The 20,938-nt window shown below is 33.5% G+C and overlaps 2 protein-coding genes across 4 annotated transcripts; one reads left to right on the top strand and one right to left on the bottom strand.

Moving 5' to 3' along the window:
- The first annotated feature begins 34 nt into the window (after nt 1–34).
- LOC141458817 (deoxyribodipyrimidine photo-lyase-like) lies at nt 35–6,522 on the top strand. The gene is made up of 10 exons (XM_074137313.1): nt 35–254; nt 338–457; nt 561–687; nt 771–896; nt 1,136–1,345; nt 1,459–1,613; nt 1,837–2,035; nt 2,122–2,314; nt 3,444–3,685; nt 4,065–6,522. Exons 2-10 carry the CDS (start codon nt 371–373, stop codon nt 4,226–4,228), a joined length of 1,503 nt encoding a protein of 500 aa, XP_073993414.1. The 5' UTR covers nt 35–254; nt 338–370; the 3' UTR covers nt 4,229–6,522.
- LOC141458821 (uncharacterized) lies at nt 4,633–20,935 on the bottom strand. 3 transcript variants are annotated; one of them, XM_074137324.1, is made up of 4 exons: nt 17,049–17,331; nt 10,525–10,755; nt 9,120–9,382; nt 4,633–7,026 (listed from the first exon to the last, which is right to left on the bottom strand). In XM_074137324.1, exons 1-3 carry the CDS (start codon nt 17,169–17,171, stop codon nt 9,131–9,133), a joined length of 606 nt encoding a protein of 201 aa, XP_073993425.1. In that variant the 5' UTR covers nt 17,172–17,331; the 3' UTR covers nt 4,633–7,026; nt 9,120–9,130. The 3 variants fall into 3 exon arrangements, with proteins under 3 accessions (XP_073993425.1, XP_073993427.1, XP_073993426.1); XM_074137326.1 differs by lacking the exons at nt 4,633–7,026; nt 17,049–17,331 and adding an exon at nt 20,854–20,935 and having other exon boundaries at nt 9,030–9,382; XM_074137325.1 differs by lacking the exons at nt 4,633–7,026; nt 17,049–17,331 and adding an exon at nt 20,833–20,916 and having other exon boundaries at nt 9,030–9,382.
- Between the last annotated feature and the right edge of the window lie 3 nt (nt 20,936–20,938).

The following is a 20,938-nucleotide window of genomic DNA, read 5'->3' as shown; positions in this document are numbered from 1 at the left end:
AAATAAAATAAAAAAGTTATCTAGAGATAATGTTATCTCCTGGCTGACGGCGGTGGCCAAAATCTTGGCTTACGCTGTGGAAAGGTTACAGTTATGTTATAAATTTAATGTAAACTATGCCTTGTTGCTATGGGCTGTCGCGGCTCGTGGGCCCTGTATAAGTTCAAAAGTGACTGAACGTGAAAATTCTGGTTTTTTTCAGCCCATTTAATATGCCTTAGTACCAAGTTAAAAATAAAATGCATTCCAAATAAGTCAGTCGAAGTAGAAGCTAATTATAGTGTTATTTTAGTTCCTTTGAAATTGAATATACTTTTAACGAATCTTTTATTTCCAGTTTAATAATAATTTCATCTTTTGTTATTGAAAGATGTCAAAAAAACTTAAAACTCATAATACCCCCAATTTCACTACATTCAAAGAGTTTCTTTCAAATGTTGAAAGACAAAGAATTAAGGTAAATATTAATTATTTACAAGCTCAAAGACAGTTTGAAAAGTCATGTGTTGACAATTTGAATTCACAGTATCTTCTTTTTTTTTCTTTTTTTTTGTTGTAAGGAATGTGCCTCTGTACTTGATTTCAAATTCAATAAGACTCGTGTGAGAGTACTGTCTTCAGCAGAGGATGTACCCGAAGATGCTAAAGGTGTTCTGTATTGGTTGACAAGAGAGTCAAGAGTTCAAGGTAAAATACCTAGAAGAAATAAGTTTCAGTAAGCTGAATTATATTTTTTATGATTTCATTTATGTTGAATTATTTTTTTTCAGACAACTGGTCGTTGTTATTCGCTCAAAGATTAGCTTTAAAGTACAAAATTCCACTTCACGTATGTTTTTGTTTACACCCAAAATTTATGGATTCTACTATTAGGCACTATAAATTTCTTCTAAAAGGTAATAAAATTTAATTTTATAATGCTTAAAAATGAACATATTTTCAATAAAAAATTTTATAAGATTTAAAAATGAACATATTTTTGATAAATCACGAATTTGCCTGTCTTAAATTGTGAGATTTTTTTTTCCAAATTTAATGGAGAAAAACTGTTGTAAAAATCTGTATTGTTGGTCTCCGTTTTTCGAGTGTCAATGCAAACATGTTACTTATGGAATAAAAAACATTTTCTTTGCAGGTCTCCAAGAAGTAAACAATGATTTGAAAACTTTAAGCATACCGCTGCATTTATTTTTAAGCAAGGAGCCCACTGGTAATATATTAACTTTTGTAAAAGAACATAAAATAGGTTGTGTTGTGATTGACTTCAGTCCATTAAGATTGCCAAAAGATTGGGCTAAAAAATTGAAAGAGGCTCTACCAGAAAACATTCCACTGTGTCAGGTAGGTACAGAAAGTTTTTTTAAAGAAACTTTTTCATTTTATTTATTTATTTTGTATACTACATCACCAACGGGACACCAAGTATTCTAGTATTTACCAACGTTATCTATTAGGTAGATGGTCATAACATTGTACCTTGCTGGATTGCATCAGATAAATTGGAATATTCAGCAAGAACTATTAGGAAAAAGATAAGCGATAAGCTGGATGAATATTTAACTGAATTTCCAGCAGTAATTAAACACCCGCACAATGGAGAACTGAAAATCGAGGTAGGATGAATCCATTTTTTTTTTTTCAGTATTTTTAGCAACTGCTCTTTGAAAAGCTGAAATAACTAAAACATAAATCAATACTGCGTATTGATTCTCGGATGTTTAGTCTGGGTGTAAAAATAAGATGTAAATTCGTCCCCACGTTTTGGAATTATTTATTTCAATCTTCAGGTTTTAAATGTACTAATTAAACTTTATAGCCGACTTTTGAATCTTGTAGGATATTGATTGGGTAGGAGCGGAAAACTCTCTTGAAGTTGACATGACAGTTGGTGAGGTTGATTGGGCGGCACCTGGATATAGAGCCGGCATGCAGACGCTGTACGAATTTTGTGAAAAGAGATTAGAGTACTTCTCACGGAAAAGAAACGACCCACTGGCAGATGCACTCAGTAATCTATCTCCTTGGATACATTTTGGTAAAAAAAAAAGTAGAAGATATCTTTGATAATGTCGTATGAAAAATTATAATAATTTGATAAATTATTGAATAAATTTATTATAGGTCAGATTTCTGTACAACGATGTATACTGTACGTAAGTTTATTCAAAACAAAATACGTAGAAAGTGTAAACGCTTTCTGTGAAGAGGCGATTGTCAGACGAGAACTGGCCGACAATTTCTGTTACTATAATGAGAAGTATGATCAAGTGGAAGGTGCAAATGAATGGGCGATAACTACCTTAGATAAGCACAGGTAACTAACTAAATGGATTATTTAAATTCACTTGCATTCTTCTAGTCCAGTGTTTCCCAAAGTGGGCAGTATCGCCCAATAACGGGGCTATTGCAAGTGAAACAAGAGGATAAGCCACATCTCTTTGAGGAAAAGAATATCCTGCCACATTTCCCACGATTCACTTGGTACTTGGGCGAGCTATCATGGGTGTTCTTCATATTTCCTTGTCTGCACTACAGTTGTAGTTTTGAAACAAAATCGAAATTAGCCATTTCGTGGAGGTTCATTAAAACATTCATTGCTGTTGGAGAATGAAGTAGATTCGGCTTATAATTTACATGGTAAGTACGCATTTAGTAGTAAAAACCTCTTCAAGATATTTACATTGGTCATTTAACAAAATTAAGTCTACTGCGGTTAATAGGTGATGATTTGTTATATCCGTAATAAGTGAGAAGAAGTGATGGAACATTACAGTAATTTATTACACCACTTGGAAGTTCACTGGATGGAACCTTAGAATTCCTCATTCATTTGAGGGAAAAAAATCTTCCAGAAGGAACTCCACTAACTGAATGGATTTTTCACTTTTTTGTGATTTTCTTGAAATTGGTCCCAACGATTTCTTTAATGTAGAATCACTTTTGGTTGATGTTCAATTTTCATTTGAAGCAATTTTCCAGTAAAATTCGATGAAGGGCACTTGTGGGGTAGAGGGTGAGTAGGATTAGTTCTAGAGGCTCATTTGAGTACATATTACAAAGAAGGGTTGAATTTTTCGCTAAGATTCCGAATTAGTTGACCATTTCATTACCAGAAGTATTGGAAGAAAAGATTCAGTGATGATGACCTGGATTCATTCACATGTATTAAATTTGAATTTAATGATTAAAAAGATTAAGAAAACAAAATTGTGGGTTACCATAATCAGATTTATTGGTTCGCTACATTACAATCTTCAAAAACATGTATCATTTTATTCAGGGTGTCTCTCAAAACTTGTGTATTAAATAAAAACTTAATATGTAAAATTTAAAATGATCTCATCAAACTTCAACTATTTGAGAACTTAAAAAAACAACCAATCCGAAGAAGCCAAGTTGATAATTATATAATAAATTCCTTTTTTTTTTATTACTTTCTTAAGGGCAGATAAGAGGACCTACTTGTATGGTCAAAAAGAGTTGGAGGAAAGTCGAACGCATGACGATCTGTGGAATTCGGCGCAAATCCAGCTGGTGAAGGAAGGGAAAATGCATGGATTTTTACGGATGTACTGGGCGAAGAAGATACTTGAGTGGACGTCCAGTCCGGAGGAAGCGCTCAGAATTGCTTTGTATCTAAACGATAGATATTCCTTGGACGGAAGAGATCCTAATGGATTTGTGGGTAATGATTTATTTAAATTTTTGTACTTTACACTTCATCCAGCTTAATTGACACCTTGATATCTTCTTTGACAAGCAATTCGAGCAATTATATCGCCCTTGTCAGTTACATTTGCAATAATTTTAATTTTATTTGTGTGACCTTTCTTACAGCTCATTTTCAAGTTATGGACAGGATTGTCTGTAACGAGAGAACACTGTTAAGAGGAAGGTAGTGAGCTGAAAAAAGCTCCGAGCGCCAATGTTGTCGCTGGAGAGAGAGAGAGAGAGAGAAAAAGCACGAATCTCTACGCTAATGGCCAAAAAGTCTATAAACCCCAAAATACTCCAAACCACTGATATTCCTTATCCTCTTTAATTGTTCGATGTTTCCTTTGCAGGTTGTATGTGGTCAATCTGTGGTATTCATGATCAAGGTTGGAGAGAAAGAGAAATATTTGGCAAGATACGTTATATGAATTACGAAGGATGTAGACGTAAGTTTGATGTGCCCGCCTTCGTGGCCAGGTATGGTGGCAAAGTTTATTCAAAGAATAAAAAATGATAGTGATAATCTTTGGGGGGGAAAATCTGCACCACAGAAAAGAAGTATCGATTTTAAATGCCAACATTTTGGGAATCAGTTAAAATTTTTTGTTAAACAAAAAAAAAAATTATTAAATCTAATTTGATGAGAAAAAACGCTGAAATCGATTGCTTTATTCAGAAATAACAATTTTTGAAAGGTCCTTCACAGTCGTGGATATGCAGTTTCTTGTGCAACGTTTTCTTTAGTCTGTTGACTAGACTAGAAATTGATTGTGGGATTGTTTTTTTCGGTAATGGCTCGATAGTCTATTTTTTTGTTATTTAAGTCTAAGTCCTGTTTTGTTGATCGACTTTTCGGGTACCATGGAACTCTTCATCAGATACTTCTAACAATGTATGTACGTAATTATTAGACTACAATGTACCGTGATTTTTTTGTATTTTGGTATTTTTTTTTTTCTTTAATGATTAATTGATTTATTGATTATTAAATCGAAGAGAGAATTTTTAAAATAAGGTTGTTTTCAAAAAGGCAAAATGGAATGATGTAGTCGGAAGAAATTTGAAAAATTATTAAATAGTATACTGTAGATAACAAAGGATTGCAGCTCATTTCCAAAAAACGGTCTGATTCATGACCGTTTTCAAGAAAGTAGCCATTTTATAAAATAAAATCCGTCAAGCTTCACTACAATTATCTGTTAAAATATTCTTGTATCATTTTAATTCTATTTATCTTATTCATAATAATGAAATTGTTGCACAAAAAAAGTACCTGTTCGTTGAGATTCCAAAACTGATCGAACTAAGCAAATCTTTTCCGTCCAACTAAGCAATTAATTAATTATAGTTATGGCTTACGAGTATCTTAGCCGGAACTGCTTAAAAATCGAGCAGATGCCGAAAAATTAATAGAAGTCCTTTATCTATTTACTGTTGCGCAGATGAAAACCATTTGACATGATCAGAAAAGGTATATCTGTAATGAGAAGACGTTAGTCAACATTCATGTATAGTAATAGTCTGTTTTTATGTGCATTTATGTGTGTGATGAGCCCAAAAAAGCTCTGTGGGTTTTTGCAAAACCCAAATAGTTGCATGCATCAACTTTTCCAGTTACAGTTAATCAACTTGAGCTTTTGCTTCAGTTAGATTAGATCAGAAAAGACTACACGCTGCTGTGTAGGCCCAAAAGAGTCTGTTTTGGGTTTCCTCTTCTTAAAGAAATAGTATCATTCTTGCCGTGGTTCATGAGCTTATGATCGCGATCGTCTAAATAATGTTGGCGAAATACCTTAGTAATTTAGGAAAGAAGCTGATAATGAAATTTTTATCCACCCACAACTCTTGCTACTCATCGCGAACCCATTTTTCTTTGATGAGCGCGCTTATGAAGATTACGCAGGGCCGAAAATGTCTTCTGATTAAGCGTAGGGTCAAGCCGATCTGATCGTTTAGGAATGATCGGTGAACTATCGATATGTCCATAAAAATGGTATAAAATAATAAGTAATATAAAGTTACCTGTTTTTTTTTTTGAAACTATAGAAGATTTTTAGTCTCATCAATAAACATCCAATTAAATTCATTAAAATATTGTCCTGTTTTGGGAAACAATAAATAAATAAAAATAAAAAATGCCAAAGCACACGATTTCTTAAATTAATGACTCTGAAGTATGCCAAAGACATTTGTTAAGTATCGAGGGATTTGCAAGTGTTGGCATCTAAAATCCGTACAACCTGTTGATATATAGTAAAAAAAAAAAAACAAAGCTACAAGTTCCTTTATTTTATTTTTAATTTTTATTATTTGTCTTGTTTGAACAAAATATTGTTTAACAATGGCACTTTTTATAGTTACTTTTTTTTTTGGTTTTCGGAATAATTCCGATAAACCACTTAATAACAAACAAGTACAGAGTTTTTGTTTTATGTACTTAAATAAAAGTACTTAAATAAATTTTGTAAAGAAAAGATTTTGGAAGAACAAACTTTTTTCCAAGTTATCAGTATTATATATGTGAAAAACAAGTATAACTTACTGATATTCTTATTATATTATATTAAGTTGTATTTATCTAATGATATTTTTGAATCATGTCAACATAACATGAAGAAAATCTTGATTTCTTTTTAAAAAATGAAAGTTTATTTTTTTATAGATTTTTTTTCCCCATACTGTTTAAGTTAAAAGCAAAAGTACACTTGCAGAATCTCACATCTTTTTTATACAACGAAGGGTTTCTAAAGTTAGTTATTTACATAATTGTCCAAAAAAAAATTGTTAAATATAGATGTATTAGTTTAATATTTACTTTATTCAAACTATACCTTCAAACTTCGAATAATCTTCGAGATTAAGAGAAGTTCTTCGCAAGAAATCTTATGTAGATTTCTCTCCAGATCTGCATTTCTCAGATCTCTTTCAGCCGTCACATCTCCCACTTTCTTGATAATCTATCACTTCTCACATTCATTCTCGAAACCTAATAATTAACCAAATTAACCATTTCACGTACATCTCTCACAAGCTTTTTTTTTTTTTTTTTTCTAAGTGACCTAAACATCTTTTCTTCAAAAATTTCCATTACTTCCATCCGCCTGTTTCATTTCCACTTAAATCACACCATTTCTTGTGTCCATTCTTGTCCTCTTTTGAAACCTTCTCCAGGGATCAATTGCCATTATTCCTATTCTTCTAAGACTTTCTTGAAAAGCAAATCAACTTTCTGTCCTAAGCCATACGTAAAGATTAATTAATATTTGAGGACCGTCCACGACATCTAATTGGTAGTTGGACGTTAAGTCGCGCCTGAAAAAAATAGGCGATTACTTTACTTTTTATATTTGAGGAAATAATTTTTTTGTTTTTAAATTGCCTATAGGCAGTCTATTTTACTTTTTGCTTTTTTAGCTTTTGTCATCGTTGAGGACAAAGTGGCGTTGAACTTTCCAGGTATTGTTTGAACATGTGTTAAGGTAATCAATGAAATCGTTTAGTGCGCTTTCAAATATATTAAGTCAAAGTGTGGTGGGTATATTTCAATATTATGCTTTTTCGTGGAGTTTTTGAGGATAAACTCTTTTATAATAGTCCTACCGGACAGTTTTAGATCTACTTTTATTTGAAACATTTTGCCAAAAAATCGATTACGTGTACGTGTACTAGGAGGAGGATGAATGGATTCGATAGAATTGTTATTTTCGTGTGATGTACGGCCATATCTCTCGTGTACTGATAAGAAAGGTTATATTTTTTAGCGAAATTTTTCAATGCGAAGTACGTCTTTACTTCTTAAGGACATTACTTACATACACCCATAAGTTGTAATCCGAGCTAACCTATCAGTGTAATCATTTTTCAAACTTTATAATGTTGGTAAGAATGAATTATAAATCTTATTGATTGAAAAAAAAATTGTTTTAGAAACCTTAATAAAAACAGCTACAGTCTTTTTCAAAAAACAAACCGTTTGAGATCAATATATTCATAAAACATGGATTGATTACTAAACATTTGTAAACTTTACTGATTGATTCCACAGCCATTTAAACAAACTAGCAAATCATATGTAAGTTATTTTTGCTAGTAAAAAGGGTTTGCTTAAAGAAAAAGAAAAAAAAGGGTACTACGACCATGTTTAGAGGAAGCATTAAAACGGATGTTGCGGCTGATGAAAATGAAGATGATGAATTCTCAGTTGGTGGTGTAATTACACAATCTTCAATGTCCGATAACAGTAGTATGAATAGTTCCGTTTTGTTCCCTACTGAAGATCATTCGCTCATAGACAGCATAAGCGTTTTTCTAGGCTTTTTCTTAGTGCTGATAGTCACGCTTTCTATCTGCTTGTATTTGACTGTCGGACAGATCGATACTACTTCAGCCCGATTTTATCGACCTGCCATTAATTACTACTAAAATTTGGAAGAGCAAAGTACTGAAGGAAGTGCGGATGAAAATGGTTTTTGAATCAGCTGAAGATATTTAGAAAATTATTTTCAATTAACACTTAATAAAATTTCTCTTATTATTTATAAATAAATATCCATTATTCTACATTTCCTTTTTTCCAATTCCTATGTAGTGATCAAATACCTCAACCGGAAGTTCTTGGATTTTAATGTTTACATTTTCTCGAAAATGACTGCAATTTTTGTTTTTTTAAATGTGGTGTACTGATTACATAATTGTATCTACAATTTTTATTTGAACCATTTTTTGAGGGAAATCCTTCTTAAAACAGTTCTGAGGGTGAGATGAGTTGAGATTTCCTTATAAAGGGAGCGGCCTCATTACCAATGAGTGTCAATAGGAAATTACTTACCTGAGTAAAATTCCACGCTTGAAGATAAGTAAGTGCGAGTTAAATGATTTGATGTGGTTTTACTATCTTTATGATGTTTATAAGAAGTAAATTTTGTTTCCGATAACTTCAAGACAGCGTACGAGTTAGTGACGTTTGAGTTAGTAATAAGGAATTTGAAGTTTGATAAAGTTGTGTTAGTGTTCCCATCAGACTTTTTCGACTCGGCTGGTTTCAAAACCGATTGATTTCTAGTGAAAATCAATACGATATCGAAAGTGTGACACGATTGCTATAATTTATCTTACAAGTTAGTTGTAAGATAAAGAAATGAACGTTTAAATATTGTCATACGTTAAAAAAAAAAAAAAGAAAAAAGAAATCTACCTCCTAAATACGGTTTCCAAATTACAGACGTCTGTTTCTCTGTCCGGTGTTCGGAAAATCAGACCAACGCAGCTCTTGCAGACATTTCTAATTGATCATTTAATTCGAACAACATTCCGAATTCACCTTAATTTTCTTTTATTTAATCAATAATTAACAACAACAAAAAATAAATAAATAAATACAAAAAACAAATCTAAATAACACACACCAATTTCTAATTTACAAATTCCAGAAGTCATCTTCTTCTTCGGATTCCAGTTTGTCTAGTGGAAGTTCATCGTCGATTTCAAAGTCTGTATCTTCTTCGTCTTGTTTTTCTTCTTCAATTTTATTCTTTGAAGACTTACCTCCACTTTTCTCATTTGTTACGTGCATTGCACTCTGTTTGGACGGCTTTTCACTGACCGTTCGTCCATTTTCCTGGATTATCTCCTCCAAACTGCCTTTTCCTGAACGTACTTTTTTAATTATCTGCAATAAAATGATTTGAGATTAAGAAATATTAATGCGTTTGTAACACATTTTTTAAAGTTTTTTTTTTTTCTAGGAAACGATATTCAAATCGCGTTGATTTTAATTACACGGTAGAGTTGTAGACCGAAAACAAACTGCACTTTAGAGGAATGCCCTAAAAATAATTATTCTGTAAAGTTTCAATCTAAAAACCAATGGTAGTACCCAGACTCACACATACCGACCAAATGTTTACTTCCTTTCATTCCTATTAAAAGGAAGCGATGGTATTACTTTTTAGATTGAGTTTTAACTGAAAATAAACTTTTTGAGGTACTTTGAATCTAAAAGAAATGGTGTAATCACTTATTACATTCAAACCTAGCGCTTCACTTTTGTTACTACGAATGAACTAGTTCCTTAAAAATCAGAAATTGCTGAAAATTCACAATATTTGTCATAAACAGCTGTCAGAATAACTGTAGCAAAGGAAACAAACATGCCAGTTTTGTTTTTATTGAAAGTGCTGTTCCTCGTGGTTGATTTTGGAAACAAGTTTCTTGTCAGTTTCTGCAATCTGGCGACAATTTTTTTAAGCTACATTGTTTTTCAATTTCTTTGTATTAGGTGAGGAAAATATTAACTTGTGTCCCTATCAATTTTTTCGAATACAAACAGCGGACATTTCCCCAGTTCAAGTCCAGCAAAACTTCTTTTTATTTATTGGGAAACATTTTACCAGTAAACTCGGAACTTCTACACTCCATCCACGATGCCTAATTCTCCGTCTGAAAACATAGGTGATTACTATCCATTGCTTGAAGATCTTTAGCTTTTATTGATTATTCATGAATTTTGTGTAAGTTTTAGACAAATTTTTAGAATTATCTAAATTAGATGTTCTATCATCATGAATATCACGGTCCATTGCAGGACATTGATCTGTAATATGTTCCCAGCTAGAGAAAATCTAACGGCACGCAGTTGTATTCAAAACGTGAGAAACCTGAATACTAACCACTAACCAAATCCTTTCATGTCAGTTGTTTTTAGAAACAAATTTTGGGACTTTCAAGATGAAAACCAGTTTCACTTACTGGAAGTTACACTTACTGTTACATCAGTTTTGAGAAATCAGTTCGCCTTCGTATTTTACTGACCTCAACCATCCTGATGATCTTGTGGTCGGGTATGCCGGCCAGCATATCGTGTCTTGCCCTTAGATCTTCTAAGAGGAAGTCTGTACTGGTGATGTTGGTCACTAAATTCCTTAAAGGTATAGTCCTTAAACGTAACTTCATTCCGGCATCTGCACCCTCAGTTTCTGATTGCTCGTAGACTAACATTAAGGCTGGCGGACACAGACGGATCCCCAACTTCTTGGGCACTACCTGGAAATTATGCAGCAATTTCATGACAAGTTTATGTAGTTCAATTTTCTTGATTGTTAAGAGATAGTTGGTTTCAACATTGTACTTGATGGCTAAACTAAAAGGTATCTATGGAAGAGAGCGTAATGTCAAGCCTCTCTAAAGTCCTCTCAAAACTTACTTTCAAGATGAAAACCAGTTTCACTTACTGGAAGTTACACTTACTGTTACATCAGTTTCGAGAAATCAGTTCGCCTTCGCATTTTACTGACCTCAACCATCCTGATGATCTTGTGGTCGGGTATAACCTGAGGATTGCTCTGGGAGTAAAAAACAATTGCCAACCAAAGCGATAGAAAGGTAGGCGTAAAATAAATTCTCAAGTTCAAATCTAATCGTTATGTTCACTGCCTATTATTTTTCACAATGGGAAGAGAAACCCTACGCTATCCAAAAAGCCCTACTGGGCCCTTATGTTTCATACCCTAAAAAACAAAAGCAGCAACCGATCCAGATCTATCTGGAAATCACAGCTGTCCAAACAATAATATTAAGAGAAAGCTGTCCAAGCTTCTCAACATCAACTTACAACGCTACCTACACCCCTCACATCATAGACAGCCCGTCATAAGATAGATGGTTTCTTCTCTATCTAAAAAACTCTAGGGAAAAGATCAGGTCCATTGTGTAGAGATGCTTCTCTGTACCACGATTTCCAGAGAGGGAACCAACCAGATCTCAGAGAAATCCGTGAAAGAAACCGACAGCTCCTCACATTCGACTCCGAATTATCGAAGTGGATTGTCGACGGGCGCATAGAGCTCATTTATAAGGATTAATTCAATCCAGCACCTACGTGTTCAGAGTAGAAGTCCCAATCCATCCGTCTGGGATTCCTACAACTATCCATTGAGACAGGATAAACCCCTAAGCTAAATGTTAAGATTCTATGGGTCAGAAAGTTTCAGAAGTTGATCCCTAATCTCGAATCTAATTACCAATACTCTTAGAAGCAAGTGTAAACTGTCTAGCAACATGCTGAGTCTAACCGCTCAGGCATACCCATTTAGAAGAAATTCCAAAAATCAGATGCTAGCGGATCCAAAGCAATCGTAGACTAACTTCCCTATTAATGAAGACCAAAGATCTGCAATTAACCTCGCCTAAATTGGAAAAGTTTTGGGTGAAATAAAGTTTTAGTCGAAATTATTATGGCACGGACCAAGGAGCTCTGTAAACAAGTACTGATACCTACATTAAGTAGATGTCGGCCATCTTGCCTCAGATACATAAAGCCATAAATTTACGCTAGAGTGCTCTATTATCTGGGTGTTGTTGGTTTGTATGCTGGCAGGGTGCCAGGCGTCGGCGTTCCAGTATTTCGTTTTTGCACTTTCACTTCTGCCTTTATTACGAGTATTACTATTTTATTTTGTTTCAGTCAATAAATCGAGTAACCTACTCTAATTTTCTACTTTATCTATTCTTCACTGAACCTCTAAAAACACTTTCTCCGTTGTATTTGTGTCCAATTTGAAAGACCAAAAATACCAAAATTCTGGTCTTGAGGACTCCACTCCGAGCGTAGTAAACCTCCAGCTAAATAATTTTATCTAAACAACGTCGCCATAGGCGAACTTTAAAGTTCCGAGACACAATATAAAATAATTATTCTGCAAAGTTTCAATCTAAAAACCAATGGTAGTCCAGTTCTATCACCACTCTAGTAATAAGACAAATCTAATATATAACACAGGGCAAAGTTGTTACCATTTGGAAAATTCAGTCACCCTAAAAGTTCAAAAATATTCTACCAAATGACTCCCCTTACGGCATATGGAAAATTGAAAATTGACGAAACACATACTATTTGTTCATAAGCTTGCCGCAGACGTGCTACCAAAGCCATTCGCCAACATGCTGCAACACTTCTGCATTTTCAACCTAAATTTATCTTTAAATATCTCGTTTCCTCCTCAACAGATTTTTACGAAATTTTAAAAAATTATAAACAAAAATTATCTCCATTGTTTGTTAAAGTTTTCACTTTATGGAACGGAAACAAATTTTAACACGAAAAAACTCGCTTTCTGCACGATAGATTTTTACTAAATTATAGACAATAGTAGTCTTCATATACAGGTACAATATAAACAAAATCTATCGAGTAGTTCTCGAGATATTTGAAGTTAAAGTTTTCACTTTATAGAACGGAAAAAAACTTTACCTCGAAAAAGCTCGCTTTCTGCACGATAGATTTTTACACAATTATAGGCAATAGTAGTCTCCATATACAGGTAAAATATAAACAAAATCTATCGAGTAGTTTTCGAGATATAAGAAGTTAAAATTTTCACTGTTTCAAACGGATTCAAATTTTAACTCAAAAAAATCTCGTTTTCTACACGATAGATTTTTACTAAATTTTACACAATTATAGGCAATAGTAGTCTCCATATACAGGTAAAATATAAACAAAATCTATCGAGTAGTTTTCTAGATATTTGAAGTTTAACTTTTCATTTATTCAAACGGAATCAAATTTTAACTCAAAAAATCTCGTTTTTTGCTCGATAGATTTTTACTAAGTTTTGCATAATTATAGGCAATAATAGTCTCCATGTACAGGTAAAATATAAACAAAATCTATCGAGTAGTTTTCGAGATATAAGAAGTTAAAATTTTCACTGTTTCAAACGGATTCAAATTTTATCTCAAAAAATCTCGTTTTCTGCTCCATAGATATTTACTAAATTTAATACAATTACAGACAATAGTAGTCTTCATATACAGATAAAATATAAACAAAATCTATCGAGTAGTTTTCGAGATATAAGAAGTTAAAATTTTCACTGTTTCAAACGGATTCAAATTTTAACTCAAAAAAATCTCGTTTTCTACACGATAGATTTTTACTAAATTTTACACAATTATAGGCAATAGTAGTCTCCATATACAGGTAAAATATAAACAAAATCTATCGAGTAGTTTTCTAGATATTTGAAGTTTAACTTTTCATTTATTCAAACGGAATCAAATTTTAACTCAAAAAATCTCGTTTTTTGCTCGATAGATTTTTACTAAGTTTTGCATAATTATAGGCAATAATAGTCTCCATATACAGGTAAAATATAAACAAAATCTATCGAGTAGTTTTCGAGATATAAGAAGTTAAAATTTTCACTGTTTCAAACGGATTCAAATTTTATCTCAAAAAATCTCGTTTTCTGCTCCATAGATATTTACTAAATTTAATACAATTACAGACAATAGTAGTCTTCATATACAGATAAAATATAAACAAAATCTATCGAGTAGTTTTCGAGATATTTGAAGTTAAAAGTTTCACTTTATAGAACGGAAACAAACTTTAACTCAAAAAATCCCGTTTTTTGCTCGATAGATTTTTACTAAGTTTTGCATAATTATAGACAATAGTAGTCTCCATATACAGGTAAAATATAAACAAAATCTATCGAGTAGTTTTCGAGATATTTGAAGTTGAACTTTTCACTTTTTTAAACGGAATCAAACTTTAACTCAAAAAATCTCGTTTCCTACTCGATAGATTTTTACTAAGTTTTGCATAATTATAGGCAATAGTAGTCTCCATATACAGGTAAAATATAAACAAAATCTATCGAGTAGGTTTCGAGATATATGAAGTTGAATTTTTCACTTTTTCAAACGGAATCAAACTTTAACTCAAAAATCTCGTTTTCTGTTCGATAGATATTTAATAAATTTTATACTTTTATAGACAATACTAGTCCCCATATACAGGTAAAATATAAACAAAATCTATCGAGTAGTTTTTGAGATATTTGAAGTTGAACTTTTCACTTTTTTAAACGGAATCAAACTTTAACTCAAAAAATCTCGTTTTCTGCTCTATAGATATTTACTAAATTTAATACAATTACAGACAATAGTAGTCTCCATATACAGGTAAAATATAAACAAAATCTATCGAGTAGGTTTCGAGATATTTGAAGTTGAACCTTTTACTTTTTTAAACGGAATCAAACTTTAACTCAAAAAATCTCGTTTTCTGCTCTATAGATATTTACTAAATTTTACACAATTATAGGCAATAGTAGTCTCCATATACAGGTAAAATATAAACAAAATCTATCGGGTAGTTTTCGAGATATTTGAAGTTGAACCTTTCACTTTTTTAAACGGAATCAAACTTTAACTCAAAAAATCTCGTTTTCTGCTCTATAGATATTTACTAAATTTTACACAATTATAGACAATACTAGTCTTCATATACAGGTAAAATATAAACAAAATCTATCGAATAGTTTTCGAGATATTTGAAGTTAAAGATTTCACTGTTTGAAACAGAAACAAATTTTACCTCTAAATATCTCGTTTTCTACTCTACAGATTTTTACTAAATTTTATACAATTATAGGCAATAGTAGTCTCCATATACGGGTAAAATATAAACAAAATCTATCGAGTAGGTTTCGAGATATTTGAAGTTGAACCTTTCACTTTTTTAAACGGAATCAAACTTTAACTCAAAAAATCTCGTTTTCTGCTCCATAGATATTTACTAAATTTTACACAATTATAGACAATAGTGGTCTCCATATACAGGTAAAATATAAACAAAATCTATCGGGTAGTTTTCGAGATATTTGAAGTTAAAATTTTCACTTAATAGAACGGATAGCTATTCTATTCTATTTCTTGAATGAAAAGTTTCTTTTCAAATCAGTTTCATTGGTTGCTGTTAAAGATTTTTAGTTTGTTCAGTAACCTTCATCCCTTTTATTTTAGTCAAAGATTTAAACAAGATTTCGCTGAAAATTAAAATTTTACAATAGTAAATAATTTTGAAATATCTTAATTCAAGAAAATATCTCTTCACGGGGGATAAGTCGAATTACTCATAAATTAGAAATATAATTCACAGGTTTGTTAGTTTCCTACAATTGCAGAAACCCATAAAGGGAAGTAGACTGACGTCAGTAATTCAGTTAATGACGACACGGTTTCGAATTTTCGCTGACTGTTCACAGTTTCCTTTAGTAATCTGATTTCATTTTAAATTAACCTGCTAGTTTGTAATCTACATAATTAGATTTGATAAATCCGGATAATGCGTAGCGAACTTCTTGACAGACTGAAATAAATTTCAACCATAAAAACTCTTCGTTTCTTTTTTTGTAAATAGTATTTTCTCTTACATTGCTAGGGAGGCTTGGTGGTGCATTGGTAGTGCGAAGGTATGCTCTGTCGACAATCTCTCTAGCCAACGAATCTCTTTAGGTGATCGGCACTAATCTCAGCAGAAACAAACACGCGAAAAAAAGTCACAATTTGATTGTAATGGCGGGTAAGTAGGTAAACCAAAAAAAAAATCGAAATTTTGGATTTGCAGAGGTTATGTGAAAAAATCGGACGCACACTGTTTTAGTGTTGGCCCGGGACAAGTGTTACGTCATGCTTTTCAGGCAACTCCAGCAAACATGCACTCTAGCTGTCGTTTTGGTACTAAACAAATTCTACTTTTTAATTCTAAATTTTCTATTCTAAGTTTTCAGTAAATTTAATTAAAGATAGTCTCGTGCACGTCCATAACAGTCCATAAATAGACTGAAGATTACATTGTAGTATTGTTATTTAAAAAGTTCGGACTTTAAAAGTTTATTGGCGTGACAGAAATAACTGCACTAAACTGGGACACTGTAATAAAAAATAAATAACATTGCATATTGCAATTCTTTACATTGGATTTATAGCATCAATAAAGTAAGGTGAGTGCAGCGTATCACATCGTTGCTTTAGTCCATTACGTACATTACGTCTAACATCTCGGCTGTATGTCCACTTTATATCCTTACTTTATAGAGGTAAGAGAGTCATTTAAAGAACACCTGAGTTTTTAAAGAAATAAGGAAAGTACCAGAAGTTCCTCTTACAACAATTTGAGAACATTCCAACTCGGCCGGAAGTAGCTACTCCTCTATTTTATTCAGGGATTAGCATTCGAAGAGGTTTTCTAGACTGGGAGGTTTGCTGTCTTAATTTGAGCCTATCCGGGGCTACTTATTGGGACGTCCACTCGGCTCTGTAGCGAAGACTTAATCAGCTACTGAGGCCCAACTTGCAGTAAATGTACACTTCCTTCCGTTTTTGTTAACTCGGCGTTTACTCACATCGAACATAATAAAGAATATGATTGATCACGTTTTTGATTTATGACGATATTAGCGCTACACAGCGGCCGACTCGTTTACCTTTTTTAGACCTGCTAGGTTACGTTGAATTCTGCTGTTTAGACAATTTTTTAGACTCACATGTTTTGGCGGCGACAGAGCCACACTGAGGTCACATTCGTCCAGCCATAGATGGGCCTTGTTGATTGCTCGCTCAGAAATGTACACTCGGTTGGGCATGGGCCGTGATTGGCTGCCAGTCATGTAAGGTCCAAATGTATTTCTCGTGGGTGTATCTGGAGGCTCCAGTGGGTCTGACAGTGTGTTCGTGTGTAAGAGAGAGAGAGAGGAACGATCGACCAGTATTGCCTGGCACTCTCTAAGCTGTATTATTGCGTTGTTGTATTAAGCACTCCGTTGTCTTGGATACCACATGAACATCTGTAGACGCCTCCTTGGTAACAGAGTCCTTAAAATAGCCCATATGTAGCGCGAGAATTTTCTCAGGCATTTTATGTTCAAAAATTAACTAAATTGAGTAAATTCTCATCTGGCGTGACCTCTCACACGAGTCTCTTCCCTTAATATTATTCTCAAGGTTTGAACTCGAATTCTTTTCAAACTCTGAACATTTCAGGAGTATTTAATTCGCACCTACATTATACAGTTTGTAACCGTAGTTTACTATGAAATGTAACGGTCACCCATCCAGGTACTAACCTCGCCCGTTGTTGCTTAACTTCAAAACCATTACAGGGCAGCCAATCTCAACTCTTACCCAACAGATTTTCGAAAACTAATTTCCCTGGAGATGAAAATTAATTTTATTTATTATCATATTTAAATCTTAAGCATATTGCTGACTTAAAATGTTTTTATTTCAAACATTTCGCTGGACAAATTATTTTTGGAGGGTTTTGAGAGTGTACGGTTATATATGGAAGAGGTTATGGTAGAGAAGAGAACTAAGAGATCGCTACGTAACGGTTGGCACCATTCATAAGCCCTAGCCAGATATTTCCAAGGGCGATCATTCCTACCAACTGCTATAAGTGATAAAACACTCGAAAATTCATAAATTAGAATTACTGTAAGTATGCGGAAGTCCGCACATTTGGCGAGTGTTTGTTTCGGAGCTAGTTAATGTCTTTGATTGAGCAAAATGTAGTTGTGCTCTCTAATTGCGAAGAGAGATATTTGGGTCTCATTTTCCAATCCATGGCGTCTTTTCTCTTCTGAGAAAACCCGTGAGTTTGCGTTTTTGCAAGAGTCGAGCCAAACCATAGTTCTCTCCTCAAAGTATAGTTGGAGGTTTTACTGTACCACTGGATTTCTGCTGATTATTAGAGTCTTTCCTGGAGCTTATATTTCGAAGAGCACTGTGGACACCAGAAGAGGGAGAGGAAGTAGCGACCTGTATTTTCAAAGGAAGCGTAGCCGCAGATATTGTGTTTCGCCGGGTGCTCCAATTCCTTGCAATATCAACGTCCTCTTACTAGGAACTTAATGTTACTTTTGAACCGAATAAAGATGAAACAATATACGATTCATTACTTCTTTTTTTGGAAAGAAAATAGACTGTTACAGCTGAGACGTAGATAATGAAAATACCTTGCCCCAGTGGTATTTTCCCGATGTTCATTAAATAGGGCGGTCTGCAGTGCAGAAGGCCGCCCTGCTATACCCCGATATCCTAATCTACCGCTTCAGGACAGGGAAAGAATGCCAAGTATTTACTCCTCCACGAGTGATGAGCCGCACATTGCTGGAAAATATTGACTCCAGTCCATGATCACGCCCTGTGTTTTTCCCGCTTTCCCAGAAAACACCTGTTATTAATAATTTTCCCTTTTATTGTTTCACTGAAATTAGATCCTATCAAATTCATTAATTAAATTTGGTAATATTATAATTTAGAATTTATTTCCCCAGTTGGACTCTCTTTGTAGTTTAATAATGCTTAATAACCAGTTGAAGGCTTTAAATAGAGACCGGTCGGCTCACTTAGTTTTTATTAATTTCCATTGCCCCTCCCTCGCGAGCGGAAGTTTTGCAATCGTGGAGTCTTCGCTTTTCATTTTTCGCCAGAAATACACGTTTTAAGGTCTCTTGGTCATTGAAGCTGGAAAAAAGATTATCGATAGTAGTTCAAATTTAAATTTTCTTTCAAGTCAACGAGGTTATGGTCAAAATCAACAACTAGAATTGACACATGAATTAATCGATGTTTCCCCCTCTTAAAAGCGATTTTTAGCAAAATCAAATACGGCACTATAATATTAATGGTGAATAACGAATGACTGAAATTGTCACTTTGAAGAAATGATGTGACTGAAGTTCGTTTTTCCGCTGATATTTCTCTTTGAACGTGCCGCTTTAACTGCTAACATGAAAGCTTGTAACTTCTGTGAAAAACTTGAATGGAAAAGAAATGATAACATGAGCTTTTGAAAGATAAACAAAAGATCTGAAATTCGACTTCAATGAGCGACTGCTTTAAATAAAATAGTCCTTCTACATTCGAACAGGAAACAAGTTGCGGCTCCTAACAGTCGAAATCTCTTGATTTGAACAAACTATGCGCAACTTACCAAAATTCGATGCTGTAACTTAGCCTCAATAACAGAATGTGTAGTGTAAATTACATTGAAAGTGTACATTACAGTCCAATAAAATTCGGGAATATTTGGAGCTTCAAAGAAGTAACGTAATTTCAGAATTCTTCTTCCTGTGACTCACGATAAATTGGTGCCAAAACTATAAAACTAGAAGACAAATAAAATGGAAATACAAGTGAACAGAAATGCTAGACATCAGTTGGTGGACATAAACACCAATGAAATCCTCAGAATGGGCAGTACAGCTGAGCGCTGTTATTTGCAGACCAATAAGAGCGTGTTAGGAAAACAGATGTTTTTGTATCTGTTTGTGACAGTAGCTCCTTCACACACTCATCGGCCATTCCAGTGAAATTTAATTTCCTGGTCGACATGACCACACTGTCAACCACAAATCTTTTGGTTTTACTCATATATTGTATATGGACACAAAAAATACGGTAATATACTAAAATATTACATTCAATTCTTTCTTGTAAGTGGCTACTTCTTCTTTTGAACCATAATGTTCAGTACTGCAAATTATTGTAGAGGCGTAGAATAGGTTATGGGTTTTTGCAATATTGAATAATAGAATTGATTTTGTTTTCGACATAGTGGTACTTGTTCTAGGAAATTTGGATTTACATTCATCATCAGAGTCAGTATATTAGTTGTATGAAGAAAATGGCACTGTACCCCTGACAAATTCGAAAGTGTACTCATCGTTACCAAATACGCGAAAATAATTTATTCAGGAACATTACTTCAAATATTTTGCTCTGAAATCCACGTTAGAGGGTTACTAATAAGTTGTAATTAGCTCAAGTCCCTAAAAGCAACTGTTTTTCCCGAGGACAAGCTACAAACAATAAGGATTTGGGGGGGGGGGTAAATATAGTACAGGAAGTGAAAAGGATTGTCGCCAAAAAAAAAGTGTTCAAAAACTGTGGAAAAGACACGGATTCCGGAAAGATTGACATCTGGAGCGATATAGTGGTAAGTAGGGTGGTTTTCCGTTTCTGAGAGATTCTCTTTAAACGTAGGTATATCCGGCCTTAATTCCCTTTCAAAAATTAGATACGACCGCCTTTCTTACTTATCGGGAGTAACTGAAAATAGTAAATAAATTCTTAGTTAAAGAAAATGTGCCATTACAGTGAAATTGCTTTACGTGAAGCAGTACATTTTTTTTTGTTGTTTGTTTAATTGTCAGTGGGGAGCAAACTGTAATTGGTGAAAAAATTGGTGGTTAAAACTTGCTCAAAAGTGCATTAATACTGTGTAATACAAAAATTAATGGTAAATCTAATAATTTGCAACAATACCAGAAATAAAAATAAAAATACCATTGCCTAGGCAATAGAGCCGACCATGAGGCTCTCTGTGTAGGCGATAGACACTGCCGTCAGAGCAAGTATGGATCCGCCTATA

Source organism: Rhodnius prolixus, unplaced genomic scaffold, assembly GCF_049639745.1.
Source record: "Rhodnius prolixus isolate KJV_2025 unplaced genomic scaffold, Rpr scaffold_5, whole genome shotgun sequence".
NCBI lineage: Eukaryota > Metazoa > Arthropoda > Insecta > Hemiptera > Reduviidae > Rhodnius > Rhodnius prolixus.
Note: the sequence above shows the minus strand (reverse complement) of the source record. Positions and strands in the feature narration are given on the sequence as shown.